Below are 14853 nucleotides of genomic sequence, written 5' to 3' on the forward strand. Positions count from 1 at the left end.
GAGAAATGTTCCTCTCTCCTCATAGATGTCATCAGCACTTCAAAGAGATGTTATCAGCTCTAACTGTCTTAAAACTAGGCCAGACCCAGAGCTGGGCTGAGCTCTCTGATGCCCCCAACTAGCTCCACACTGGTGTTTAAGATGCTCCTTGGAGACCCCTCTCAGCAAGCACGGGGATCCATCTGGCTGGCACTTACTGAGTGTTCACTGCAGGCTAGCACTGTGCTGAGCTCTCGGACACACTGGAGCCATATCCTTTAACCCCAAGAAACCAGACCACCTGGGTGTGAATCCACCTCTGGGTCAACTGAGCTGAATTTTCTCATCCACACAATAGGGGAACTGATAGTTCTCAACTCATAGGGCTGCCATAAAGACTAAATGAAATAATCTATGTAAAACACCATCAGAGGGTCTGCCACACACCAAGCAATAAATGTGAGTGGCTATCAGTAGTAGGGATTAGTATAAGAATAATTAACAATAATCTTATTACTGCCTGATAACTTAATAAGTGCTGGGCAAAAAAATGGAGCACAAAGCTAGTCAGAGAAGGTTCCTATTATCTATTGGTCCAGCAGCACAGTCAGATGATTCTTACACTACAGGTGAAATTTTTCATTAGAAAAGGAGCCCTGAAGGATATGTAAAAAATTGATCACATTGATTGCCTCCTGGTTTTCCTGGAAGAGAAACTGGGAGGGGCTGAGAGGAGGGTGAAGACTTTATCCCTTATGCCTTTGTTTGTGCCAAGTGCAGATATGACCTATGCTAAATAATATAACTCGATAAATTTTTTAAAATAATTTTTAAAAAGAGCCCTCTAGGGTAAAGGTAAGAGAGTGGGTCTGGAGAACCTGTGGGGAGGGGGAAGCAAGAGAATGGGAAAGAGCGAGCTGGCCAGCAGCAGACCAGTGGTTTCCAGGCCTGCTCAGGGAGTTTGCCAAGATACAGATTCCCGGGCCTCCCTCCCAGAGATTCTTTAATTCCAGAGATCTGAGGGGTGTCTTGGGAGTTTGCATTTTTAACGAGCTCCCCCGTGCTTCTAATTTTGGCCCAGTCCCCACTGGATGCAGGTACTGGAACCTCCACATGACGCCCCCGCAGACCCCCTAACTTCCTCTTCCTGTGTGGATTTCCTTTTGCAGGGATGGTGTTCCGTACTGCGAGTCCGACTACCACTCCCAGTTTGGCATTAAATGCGAGACATGTGACCGATACATCAGCGGCAGGGTATTGGAGGTGAGTGGGTACAAGTAACCAATTAACCATGAAGGTGTTTGAGCTGGATGGCCTGTGATTCCAAAAAGTCATCACTGGAGGTGGAGAAAAGTCACCACATCCCCCTTCTTCCACAGCCTCCACCTCCCCAACTTCCTCTGCTCCAGCTTAGCTTGCTACTTGACCTTGAGCAGATAACCCAAAATGAGAAGCTGGACAAAATTATTCCTGGTTCAAAAATACTGTAATGGGAATATCAGTTACTTCTCTGGAATCAGACCCAGAGAGATTACTGGGGAATAACAATTATGATTTTTCTTCCCAACCCTGCTAGAGGATGGAAGCCATTTTTTATTTTTTAAGCATTTGGTAAATGTGCTGATTTAAGAACCAGCTTGTCTAGCAGCCTGCTCCCTAAGCCCTTCTCTGGCTAGTCCGTCGCCATGGCAACTGCTCTCCTCCACCTCTGATGCATAGCTCACTCTGCCAGTGAGAGACAACCTGCAGCACCCTTCCTGAGCCCCTGTCTACTGGCCTTCCTGGCCTTCCTTCCCACACCTGTGGGCCCAGGAAGCCATCTGTGCTTTGGGACCACCCACCTCGAGCAGTTAAAAACAGGAAAGAGTTTGGTGTAAAGGAAAAACAACAGCCTAAGAGTAGGAACAATTGGGCTCTAATACTTACTCAACTGCTAACTCATGCTCAGATTTGGGGTGAATATCTTTGCCTGTCTAGGCCTCACTTTTCCCATTTGGCAGTGGTTGGGGGACGGCAGACGACGTCAGGTCTTATGAACAGAATCATTCATTCTCATAAATCTGGCCAATTGGTTGTGGTTATCTGGAGTCAGTACTGTGTTGAGAAGGATTCTGCAGCTACATCTGAGTTCAGCAGGAGAGAGTGTGGCAACCAGGAAAGGACTCTCTGAGGGATGCACTGAAACTGAACCCTGAGGATGGAAAGGAGGCCGTCATGGGAAGAGCTAGAGGAAGAATGAGCTTGCCCCATTCATGGAATAGAGAAAAGGGCCAGTGGGGCTGAATTATATAAATTGGGACTGGGGGAAGATGAAGTATATCATATAGAGCATATCACAGAGGGTTTTACAGGAGTTTGGATTTTATAGTAAGTGCAATGAGAAGCCATTAAAGAGTTTTAAACCAACGAGCAACATAATAAGATTTTATTTTTCAAAGATTGTAGGGAGAGAGAGAGAATAAGATAAATGTGCAGCACTGATAAATTATTAAACATTTGAAGGGAACAGTAAGAGTGCAACATAGATGATAAGGCATGAAACAGGAGCACAGGTAGGGTACTGAGCCCAGGTTTCTGAGGCCCCTATACCAGGGCGAGTTTACAATTCTCTGGGCAAAGGGGGGTTGTAGAAAGACGTAGCAGAAGAGACCTGCTTAGAGATGCACTTTAGACAGGATAACACAATTATCTGGAATTATCTGATGTACACAGGCTAAATTTGGAGGAAAGAAACTGGAAGTAGGAGACCAGCAAGGAGGCCATGACCCCACAGAAAGGACTCAAGGGGTATAGTCACAGAGGAAATGACAACCACCATGTCTCCATGATTATGGAAGTAGAATTCCAATAGCTTTGCAACTTTGGGGCAACTTGTAGACATGAAGATTCAAAGAAAAGAAAGAGGCCAGTAGTTACACCAAAGTGTCAAGCCTGGATGAGAGGAAGTCTGGTGTTGCCATCTGCAGAACTAGGGGTGGCAGGGAAAGATGTTCTGAGCAGAAACACAGTGAGCTCCGTTTAGGACAGGTTGTGATTGAAATTCCAGGATGGTTTCAAGAGGGCTGTCAGAAATGTGGATCAGAGCTCAGAGACAAAGCTCTCAGGCCTGGCGGGACCAACCTAAAAAGTATTAGGATTTGAATGATAGTCAGCATCATGAGAGTCGTCAGGATTTCTAAGAGAAGAGAGAGAGAGAGGGAGAGGGAGAGGGAGAGGGAGAGGGATAGGGAGAGGGAGAGGGAGAGGGAGAGGGAGAGGGAGACGAGAGGGAGAGAGCACACACCGAAGGTGGCCTTAGGAATAGTTGCTTATAGCTGGCAGGAGGAGACTAAGGAGTTATCAGTTACCACAGAATGAGGAAATGCAGCCTGGGGTGTGTGGGGAGATTGGGGGAAGGGCGGTGAGAAGACAGACCTTCAGAAAAGATGGCTGAGGACAGTGTTGATCAGATTCTGCAGAGCAGTTAAAGGCTGTTTGGGCTTAGGAAATGCTGTGGGGTGTGGGGAAAGTCACCTGCAGGAGAACTGTTTTTTGGGTCTGCAGGACTATGGGAGAGAGGCATCCAGATCGTAGTGAGGTGAAGGGTCGGTGGGGTGGGAGATCATAAAAGTAGACTTTTCTTTCAAGAAGGAAAAACTTGGATTACACACAGAGCTGCAGACAGGAATCTGTCCCAACATTTCCAGGCTGCTCTGAAATTGTGTCAGTGGCAGTGGTGGTTGTCTATTCCCTGCTTGTTACTGTCTTTTAGTATTGTGGGAGCCTCCTGTTCTCAGGCCGCTGTTGTGACTGCATTTCAATTGATTCCATTTGTACGAGGCTCCATTAGCATCTTGGACGTATTGATTTTTTTTTTTTTCTTAGAACTGGAAGAGACTTTTAGCAATCAACTAGTTCACCCTTCTCATTTTACAGATGAGAAAAGTGAGCCCCAAGATATGTGATGCTTTTCCAAGGTCACATGCAGTATTTCCGGTAGAGAGAGAACAAAATCTAGGACTCCACATTCCTACGTCCCACACCACTGCCCACAGCTCTCAGCCATTGAGGGGTCTTCGAGGTAATATGATGTCATGAAAAAAAAAACACAGTTGGAGTAAAACAGACTTGGATCCCAATTTTACCATGTCTAAGCATGAAACCTTAAGCAAGTCACTTTCTCTGAGTCTTAGAGTCTTTACCTATCAATGAGAATACTACTATTATTTAACTCCTAAAGGATATGTTACTGTGAAATAATAGAAAATATATATATTGGTCTCTGCCCCTAGGTCCTGGCACAAAGCTCCTAAAATCCCTGTAATTTCCTAAGAGATAAGTGCACTAAGAGCATCTTTTGTTCTAATATTTGGTCTTTGACCCTGGTTCCTGACACCAAGCTCCTAAATCCCTTGGAATTTCCTGGGTGACAGGAGAGTCTTTTTTTCTAATAAGGCAATTCTTGTCATAAGTCATAATTAGACACTTAGAACTTTCAGCCCCATCCCACATCCTCCTGGAAGGAGAGAGGGTCTGAGTTAATGATGGATCATGCTTATGTTATGAAGCCTCCAATATCCCAAAAGTACAGGGTGCAGAGAGCTTCTGGGTTGGTGAGCATGTGGACCTTGGGCGAGTGGTACGCCACGGGAGGGCACAGAAGCTCCTCCCCCATCCACGTACGTGGCCCTGTGCATCTCTTCCATCTGGATGTTCATCTGTTTCCTTTATCATGTCATTTCATAATAAACTGGTAAACATAAGTGTTTCCCTGAGTTCTAGCAAATTACCAAACCCAACTTGGGGGTCACGGGAACCCCAATTCATAGCCAGTTGATCAGAAGTACAGGAGACAATCTGGGACTTGAGACTGGTTTCTGAAGTGTGTATAGGGACATGAGGGGAACAGTCTTGTGGGACTGAGCCTTTAACCTGTGAGGCCTGATGCTTTATCCAGGTAGAAAGTGTCAGAATTGAGTTAAATTGTAGGATACTCGGCTGGTGTCACAAAGAATTGCTTGGGGAGGGCGGGGGGTGGACTCACACATCTGGTGTCAGAAGTGCTATGAGTGTAGTAGTAGTGTGAGAGTTAAGGAGACACAAATGAGTGTGTTTTTCCTTTATAGTTAGGACCTTTTTTGGTTGCAAGTGCAGAAACTATACTCAAATAGCTCAGGCCAAAAAGGAAATTTATCAGTTCCCATGGTAAAGAGCCCAGTAGTAGTTCTGGCTTCAGGCACAGCTGGATCCAGTGCTCTAACAAATGCATTTGGAATATCTCACCATCTTGGCACCACTTTCTTCTGTTGGCTTTACTCTCAGGAAGGCTCTCCTTCATGATGGGGAAGTTGGACACCAGTCACTCCAGGCTTACATCCTTCCTATCAGCCAGCATCCCCAATGGAAGGAGAGCTTCTCTTTTCTAATAGCTCAGCAAGCAACCTAGGACTGACTCCTACTGGACAATCTCAGGCCTATCTCTGAACCAATATCTAGGATCAGTGTTGGAATCCACTTATTAGTTATGATCATCCCTACTTAACCACACGAACTGACGTGGAGAAATGGAAGTCCCACCCAGGAAAGGCTTGATGCTATTTCTGGCATAAGGAGGAAGGATGTTGGCCAGGCCAAAATAACAGTTGCCCACAATAGGGCCCAACATACTGCCAGGTACACAATAGGCACTTAATTAAATTTCATTTCCCTTTCCCATTCCCTTCCCGGGCCACCCCACACTTCCTCGGTAACAGAGCTGAGTATGCTAAGTACCAGTCACATTCCTTCTTTCTTAGTCTGTGTGCTCACCAAGGAAAACCACAGACCTGGTGCCCCTATGCTGCTTTTCCTAACCTTGAGTGTGGTTCTTAGTCTTCTCCAATATGGCCCTATTTTTCAGGTGCTAATTCTTTGCCATTTTCCTTCACTATTTTCTTGACTTCAGTTTGTTAACGGACAGAATGTCTCATCTCGTTGACTTGGTTTCTCTTATGCTGGCGCCAGCTGCTCTGGCAGCCTCTCTCTCTCCCTCTAGTTGTTTCAATGCCATCTGTAGCCAGGGTGCTGAGGTGGGCACAAAGCCTCTTTCGGCTGGGGCTGAGTGGTGGGGCATGACATTTAGGAAGATGCCAAGCTTTAGTTTTGCCAACGTGCTGTTGCCACCCTGGAAAATAGGTCTGTAATTCCAGTGATAAAGAGACACAAAGTAGGAAGAGGCTACTAATTAAACCGATTATCCTTGTCATGGTATGGGAGAATCAGTGCCACAGCGCCTCAGCTCGGGACAATAGCAGGCACCTTCTGAAGTTTGAACAGTTTTCTTTGTGGTGATAAAGACATTTTATCATTGGTGGGAGCCACGCAAACAACCAAGACTGAAAACAAAGGATATCAGAGGGGGTTTTTTTCCCTTTTTAAAAAATCTGCCCTTTCCACATTTTTGCTAAATTTTTAGAATAAATCAAGTATTTCCAGAATAGGCAAGGCCCTGCCCAACCCCCTCCCCCTGCAATAAAAAGGTTCGGAAATAGACCTTCAGCAACATACAATTATACTTCTGGAATTGGAAGGAGCCCATTAGCATCAGGTCAGGTGATAGCTTGGGGATTAGGGAGGGGCTTTAACACCCCCCCCCAACCCAATATCCATCAATTTCCCCTAAGCATAACCCTCCTCCATAAAACCTTGCCGTAACATGTAAAATATACCTTCAGAACAAGCCCCACCTTCTAACCCAATTCCTGCACCAAGCTTCTCTCATATAGAAATTCTGGAGCCACCACTGAAGTGCCCTGCCTGACGCATCAAGACCCCTTGGCTGGGACTGCAGTGTCAGAACTGTCAGCACAGAAGTGATGCTAGGCTGGTGACTGGCTCTCACAGATCCAGCTCCAACATTGCTACTGGCTTCCAGTGGACTTTGAGTCACAACCTCTCTGAAGCTATTTCTGCAGCTGCAGATCATTTTTCTTTTTACTTTAAATAATGGTAGAAAAGGAAAGTGGGAATAAAGAAGGGGGCTCACCAAGGCCAGGCTGGGGCAAGCTGGGGATAGGGGCAGAGGCACCCAGGTACAACAATCATAGGAGTCGTCTGGAGGTCAGAGGCTCTCCAACAGGTAGTGGCTTTGCAGGTCCCTTTATTTGTCCATTGAGTATGAAAATTCTGTTCTTCACATGTCATTCTCATAATTTCTGCCATGTCTGTAAACCTTGTGTACTCATTCTTAACTAATACTTGAAATTGTCTTTAATTGGCTCACTAACATATAAGAAAATTTATATAACATAACAGGAAAACCAGAATCACTTGACATATTGCTGGTAACCAAAAAATAAATATAGTTCTAGCTAGATTCGATTGCACATGAAGGCTCCGAGCCTCACACCTGTTCTTATTCTTAAAAAGGTAGGTTAGTAAGTTTTTAATAGATGTTAAAAGACACACTGTACCAAACTTGTAAAAGAGATCATTTTTTTTGAAAAGGAGATCATTTTTTTCATTAATGCAATTGTTATTAAATCCTGGGTCCATGTGCCACTTAAAATCATCTCTTGTACCACTAATGGTAAGGGCTCCATTTGGCAGAAAATATTAGGATGTCCTCAAAGCAGGATTATTTTCTCACTGGAAATGAGGAGGTGGGACCAGTGGCCTCCAAAGGGCTATTATATTGCCAGAATAGAAGTGCAGGTGTCCAGAGAAGTCCCCTAAAGTGCCATCAGGGACCCCTGGTGTGGAATCACCAAGCTTCCTGGGCAGACTTTTATATGGTTCTGAACTCCCCTGGGTAGACTCCCATCCAACCTCGGGGCCATGAAGACACCAGCAATACTTATGTGCCCTGGAAATGTTCAAACCCAATCCCACTGGACAGCAGCCCCAGCTCTGACCTCCTGTGCTTTTTATTTCCATAGGCAGGAGGGAAGCACTACCACCCAACCTGTGCCAGATGTGTACGCTGCCACCAGATGTTCACTGAAGGAGAGGAGATGTACCTCACAGGTAAGCAAATCTGACCCTCCTTCAGGCATTCCAATCCACCGATGACTGGAAAGGAGATACGATCTCCTTTTATTTCAGAGTTATCTTTGCTTTTGGCTTTTCCTCAAAATTGCAATTACTTCGCCCCTCTCTGGGTGGATCGGGAAAGTTGCCGATGTGGTTAATATGAAGTGACATGTAATCTGCCTTCCGTCCCTGTGCACCTCCACCCGCTGCTCAGCTGGCCTGCTTCCCTGGCAGTGCTCCGAGCAGACTCCTCTGGCTCTGCCGGAGGGTGGGAGGTTGGGCTGAATGAGGCCAAGGGGTCAGAGAACCTCAGAGGGATGCCTGGGTGGTAGGGTGTCTGCAGCAACACAGCCTCGACCCCTCCTCCCTGTGCCCTCCTTTCTCCCCACATCTCAGAGTATCACACCAGACTACTACTTCTCAGGTCTTCCCACAGACTCTCAGGAGGCACAAGAAGGAATGGGAGGGAACCAGCAGTCTCTAAGAAGCAAATCAGGGCTGTTTTCCCTCTTCCCCTTCCCAGGGTCCAGCCCTCTGGCTCTAGGATTCTTGCATCAGTCTCCAAGCTCTGCTCAGTCCTCCATCCTCTGCCCAGTCCGTCTTCCTGGGCATCACAGTGTTCTTGGCACAGCCCTGTTGAGAGGTCTTTGGGCCCATCCCTACCCACTAGTGTAGCCTAGCACTGAAGACCCTTTCACTGAAGTCTCGAACTGCCTTTCTAGCCTTGAACCAACCCAACATTTAAACTGCCAGCTTTCAAATGTTTCCTCATCCAATAGCAACTATTTCTTGAGCCCCTACCATGTGCTAGCTCTGTGCCAGGGTCCATAGGGAGTTCCAGTCACAGCCCTACCCTCATTTCCCTATAGTCCACTGAGGGAGGGATCAGTGTCTATAATTATACACATAACTGTCAACCACGATAAGTTTTAAAAGGAGGAGAAATATGGGACTGTGAGAGTACATAAAGGAGTATGGAGGGGCATCAGGGAAAGTCCCTAAGGAAGGGCTGGGAGCTGGGATCTGAAGGATGTTAACTGGGCACAGAGGGGAGGAACGGGATGGGCCAACAACCTGAGGGGACAGAATCTGCCAGTGGGCAAAGAAATGGCAGGTGTGGAAGACTGAGGGGAGCCAGCGTGGCCAGGGTGCATAGGTAGGTGGGCAGGGGCGGACCTAGGCCTGGCCTTGAGACCAGGATGGTGTTCGGCCCCTCAAATAAACTCATGGCCCTCGTGCCTCTGGGTTTTGTTCGCATACCGTGTCTTCGATAAGAACTTGTCTTCCCATGCCCTCCTTTGCAAATCTTATCATTCTGGGCCCAGTTTAGTCACTACCCACTTTATAAACTCCTCAGACAACCCCGACCCCACCCACGACTTAACACACTCCTGCCTCCCTGAGTCCCCACAGCCCTTTGTTTGCACCCCGTCCCTTCCAGCTTACATTCACATCTTGGCCTGCTCCCTGAGAACTTTGGCTCCTGACATAGGCCCCACCAGTATTCACTCTGCAGGTGATCATTGTTGGCTGAATCGCTATGATTAGCCATCCCCAGATGTTTGAATAGCTGTCTTAGGGAGGAGTGAAGAAGGCCCTTCCTTCTAGTTTCCCTGCAAGGCAGATCTAAGGCCAGGGAGGCGGTTACAGGGAGTGTGTCTTCTTATCAAGATTGACATAGCTACAAAGGCCCAGGGCCAGGAGTTCCCACAAAATGAAATGAATAACTTTGCCTAGAGCAGAGTTTCTCAGCCCTGGCACTATTGACATTTTGGGCCAGATAATTCTTCGGTGTAGGGACTGTCCTGTGCATTGCAGGGTGTTTAGCAGCACCCCTGGCCTTTCCTGAAAAGATGCTAATAACATACCCCCTTCCCACTGTGACAACCAAAAATATCTCAGACATTGCTAAGTATCCCCAGGAAGTAAAATCATCCTTGGTTAAGAACCACAGGTCTTGAACTGTTCAACAGAACCTTTAACCATCTGCTCAAGTGCTGGAGCAGGAATTCCTATGTTGGATTGGGCTAGGTGACCATTTCTAAGATGCTGTGACTCTACAACTACTTATGTGTATGTATAATCACACAGGTGTTAGAGGTGGGAGGATCCCAGAAGTGACTCTAAATTATAAAGTATCAGCCCCCATTATATAGGAGGGAAAAGTAAGGCCCAGAGAGAAGAGACTTGCGTGAGAACCAGTGCGTGCAGGAGCAGAGCAGGACTGGACTTATGACTCTCACTCCAGGGCTCTCTGCCCCTCACCTCCTGGGGCCCAGGTCCTGCGTGCTACTCGGGTCCTTGAAGAAAAAAGACCTTTCCCTTACAGTGAGCATCGATCCCACAGTGCCAGGTCCCTAAGTGCTTCCTGCAGCAAGACCCTGAGTTATGCACTGGGAAGCCCGCCTGAATCTGCAAATTGCACGATGTCCTCATGGACCCTGATCACCTTGGGAATCTGGACTTTGCACTTGGTTGAAAATGTGTTGCATGGTCTTCCTCTCGCCCTTCCCTGGTAAACACATTTCCTAGTGTTGCAATTGCCCTCACGTTTACATCTCTAGAATAATCAACATCTTTACCTTCCTGCCTGAATTCCCAATCCTAATCTTTCCCCATTTGGTGCTTTCAGTCCTGGCTCCACTACTTACTAAATTTTGACCTCGGGTGAGTCTCTTAACTCTCAGAACCTTGGTTGCCTAGCCTGTCAAATTGGCTTTTAACAGTCCCTATAATATAGAGAGCTAGAATAAGTTCTTGACGCAAGGTAAGCTTTTAGTTCATTCACTTAACAAATATCTACTGAGCATCACCTGTGTGCCCAGTGCTGTCCTAACAACTGGAGATGTAGCAGTGAGCAAGTCATACAAGTTCCCTGCCCTCATGAAGCTCCCGTCCTCCTGTATCAGTATCTTCTAAGCCCTGCTTCTGACCAGAACTTCACAGAAGGCTGAAAGAGTTAAGTGATGAACTGAGCAGCTTTCTGATCATGAGAGAGAATGCACAATCAAACCTAGGACACAAATGCCTTCAGGAGGTGGGAGATATTCTTGGTGATGACGAAGGGCCTGTCAGCCTCCTCCTTAATTATCCCCATCCCTACCCTCCTCACTTCTGGAAGAGTGGGAGTAATTGCAGGGCCTTTGGGGACCTGCTCTGAAAGATGCTGAGTGATTCTGGAATGAGGGAGACCAAGCCATGCAATGCTAGTGTCATGCTGACTCGGGCTGTGGGTGTCTGTGGGGTGGCAGCCACTGGAGTTCTGCTACCAGTAAGAGCTGGGCCTGTGATTGCCTTGGATACCCTCCCTGGGTTGGGACACCAGAACTTGGATTGATATTCCCTAAAAATGGCAAGAAAACTGTCCTCCCAGGCAGTACAGAAGTGGAAAGAACTGGCTTAGAGCCAGGATTCCTGGGTTCAAGGGTCAGCATTTCCACTAATGGGCTGTGACCTTGAGAAGTGACTTCCTTCTCTGCTCTCTTCTTTCATCTGTAAATCAAGAATAATTCACACCGAGGGCATGTTATGTGCAGGCTCTCTTTGATGTGCCGGGTGTTGAGAAATGAACAAGGCTGGGACGCTTGTTTCTGTGGTGTTTTACTATCAAGAGGGGGAGAACGACTTAAACAGAAGAGCAAACTTATTCAATGACAAGCTGTGATAAGCCTGTGAAGGGGAAGTTTGGGAACAATAGAGCGTGTTATAAGGCTCCTGATCTAGTCAGGATCTCAAAAGTGAGTAGGAGGTGGGAGGGTAAGGAAGGGAGAGAAGATTGCAGAGGCGGAGAGAACGGCAGGTGCAAAGGTCCACGGGGGAAGGGAGTATTGTACGGTGGAAAAATTGAGGCAGGCCCACATCCTCAGTGCTCAGAGACCAAGCATACTCCACAGGTCCTCATGAATATGCAGGGAGAGATGAATGTGAGGGTGCTAAGTGCCCCCACAAAGCAATATACACAAATGAGAGAGTGTTAGGAAGCCTGCAAAATGCATAAACCCAGCCTTGTCACACAGAATGCATGGTACAGGCAGTGGGGGCTCGGGAGGTTCTTTTGGACTGTTTGTTTGTGTTCTAATTGCTGTGTGATGGCTTTCTGATGGGCTCTAATTGGGAGAAGTCTGACATCTGTCTGGATAAGAACTTCCAAGGCCCCAGGAGATAAGAGCAAGTTTTCTTTTATTTAAGTTCTGTTGTGCATTCAGTCTTTTAACTTTTTTGTAAAGATGCCAGATTTCTAATCTGTTTGTTGTCCAAACCCTTCATTTGGGCTGTGCCAAGGAATTAGGTCACTGACTTTTGTGCAGCAAAATAATAGCCAAAATGCTGCAAGTTCAAGGCAAAACTTATACTGAAATCACAAAGGTTACAGTTGCTGAACCAGTGGGAGATTTTCTAAACCCAAAATGTAGTTAGATTTTGCTCTTGTTCTAAATGGGCTTTCTAAACCCAAAATGAGATAGATTTTGTTCTTGTTCTGAATGTTCTTTTACCTAGGAAAAAGAAAAGATAGACATTTTTTCTCTTCTTGTGTCTACACTAAATACCCCCTATTGTAAAGACCTGAGACAGAGAATAACATTGTAAACATAGGAGTTTGACCGCACACTTTTAAACGGGGGACCGTTACCATTTGTATTTAAATAAACCCACTGGGCAAGAAATCATTTATGAAATCCTTGGACAAACCCTGCTCTGCTAAGGAATTACAGGACCTGCCAATAATTAATTAATTGATGATGATGATGATAATGATGATGATGATGATGATATACATCCTACCAATAATAATAAATAAAATGCCATCAGCTGATATTTGTTGAGCACTTACTATGTATGCACCAAGCACTGTACTAGGAGTTTTTAATGCAATATCCCATTTTATCGTTACAACCCTATAAATCAAAAGTCATTAATATCTGCATTTTAGAGAAAAAGAAAGTTTAGGGAGGTTATGTCCCTGGGCCAAGGTTAGCTAGTCTGTCTTGCTAGGATTTGTTTAAGGCAATTTTCCTCCATTTATTATTGGAATTCTTAACCTGAGGTTATTAGGTGGCCTTCTGAATTAGATGAATCTCCTGAAATTGCCTGACAAAGTTTGCATATAGGTGTATTTCTTTAAAGAGAGGGTCTGTAGCTTTCATCAAATTTTCAGAGGTGTCTACGGTCCAAAGTAAAATGAAAAGCCTCAGTTCTGTGTTAAAGCAAATCCAGAACAGAGCCCTAAAGCTGGCTTTAATAATTACACCAAACCCTTCTCTTGTATAATTGAGTCTATTTCAGATCACATTTTTTTAGTTCAGATGATACAGTGGCCTGGTACCAGGAGGTGTGTCTTTCCGACACAGCTGGGAATGCCACTGATATTTCTCTGAGGCCTCATTGTCTTCTGACAAGTACCGTAAAAGAAATGCACCGAGCTAGCTGATACGTGTTCAGGAGAGGTGCTGCCCGTTGTTATGAATTATAGAACACTAGCCCTCAGGCGTAATCTATGCATCTCATCAAACCCCACTTTAAAAGGCACTAACGTAATATTGGTTGCTATAATTTAGTAGTTTAGCGTTATTTTAAATTGGATCTCTCTACTGACAGCTTAGGTTGTAGGAGTTATGCTTAAAAACTTTAAATCTTATGTTTTCCCAATCCTGCTACATAATTTTAGACTCTTTAAACATTTCCTGCTACTGTGCTAAATTAATATTTCCTAAAGTCTGACTCTACTAAGTGTATTCATTTTAAATAGAGTATATTTTAATTTTTGATGAGCTGCACTTTTTTTAGATTTTTAGGGTTACCAAATATCTTGAATCCTATAGAAATTATACTATAATAGTTTAAAGTTTGTATTTTAAATTCTGTTTCCACTTTGCTCCTCTCAAGTCGCCACAAACTCAAGACAATGTGGCTGTTTTTTCACCAGTTACATGTCACATCCACTTCACCCGCTAATTTGTCCATGTTGGTCAGAATTAGGTCCAGAGTAGCAATTTCCCTGGTTGCTTCCTCTATTTTCTGGGAAACAAAATTGCCTGCTGGGCAAGTCAAGAACTTGTCAGATACTCGTGTTTTAGCTCAATGAGATGTTTTATTAGTCTGGACTTTTCAGGTGGCAGAAACCCATCTCAAACTGTATTACACAAAAGAGGATTGATCAGCTCACAGAACTGAGAAGGGTCTAGAAGCAGCAAGGCTGGACTGACGGACCTGCAGGTGTCAGCAGGTTCTTTTCCCACCTGCTTTTTGTGTGTGACCTCGTGCTCTCCTGCCCCAAACTGGCTGCCTCCGTGTCGGGGGAAGGAGGTCACAGCCAACCCCAAGCCAACACAGGCACCGAGGGGCATCGTTCCCTGCAAGGTTCAGCAGAGAAGTCCTGGAGAGACTCCAAGGAGCCTGACTTTGGTCACATGCCCACCCACACCCAGGGCAGGGCGGGGAGATAGCAGTGGACATGTGGGCAAGACATCTAAGCTCCCTAAACCCCAATTTCCCCATCTGAAAACAAGGATAACGATAGGCCCCACCTCACCAAGCTGTTACGAGGATTAAAGGAGTGAATGCATGGTAAAGGCTTAGCACAGAGCCTGGCACCACTGGCTCTGCCAGTCTGAGCTCATGATAAACACCCAGTAATGTAGAAATGGCCATTCCCCATGATGCCATGCACTAATAAATGCTGGCTATCGCAAATATCATCATCATTATTCATAACACTTAGCATAGGGCTCAGCATATGTGCTCATAAATATTACCATTATTATTTATCCTTATTTTTATTATCCTTATCATTATTAATCATTATTATTTTTAGTTAAGTAATATTGTTATAAAGTGAGTAGCATAAAGCCTGGCACAGGAACTCTCTATTAATTATAATAATAACAA

The 14853-nt window shown here is 45.5% G+C and overlaps 1 protein-coding gene across 1 annotated transcript in view; it reads left to right on the top strand.

Annotated features, from left to right (window-relative positions):
- ABLIM3 (actin binding LIM protein family member 3) overlaps positions 1-14853 on the top strand; it is a 105026-nt gene that overhangs the window by 55770 nt on the left and 34403 nt on the right. Inside the window, exons 7-8 of the mRNA XM_023537288.1 lie at positions 1149-1242; positions 7875-7962. Coding sequence (XP_023393056.1) covers positions 1149-1242; positions 7875-7962 — 182 coding nt within the window. The remainder of the gene's footprint in view (positions 1-1148; positions 1243-7874; positions 7963-14853) is intronic.

Source organism: Pteropus vampyrus, unplaced genomic scaffold, assembly GCF_000151845.1.
Source record: "Pteropus vampyrus isolate Shadow unplaced genomic scaffold, Pvam_2.0 Scaffold185, whole genome shotgun sequence".
Lineage (NCBI taxonomy): Eukaryota > Metazoa > Chordata > Mammalia > Chiroptera > Pteropodidae > Pteropus > Pteropus vampyrus.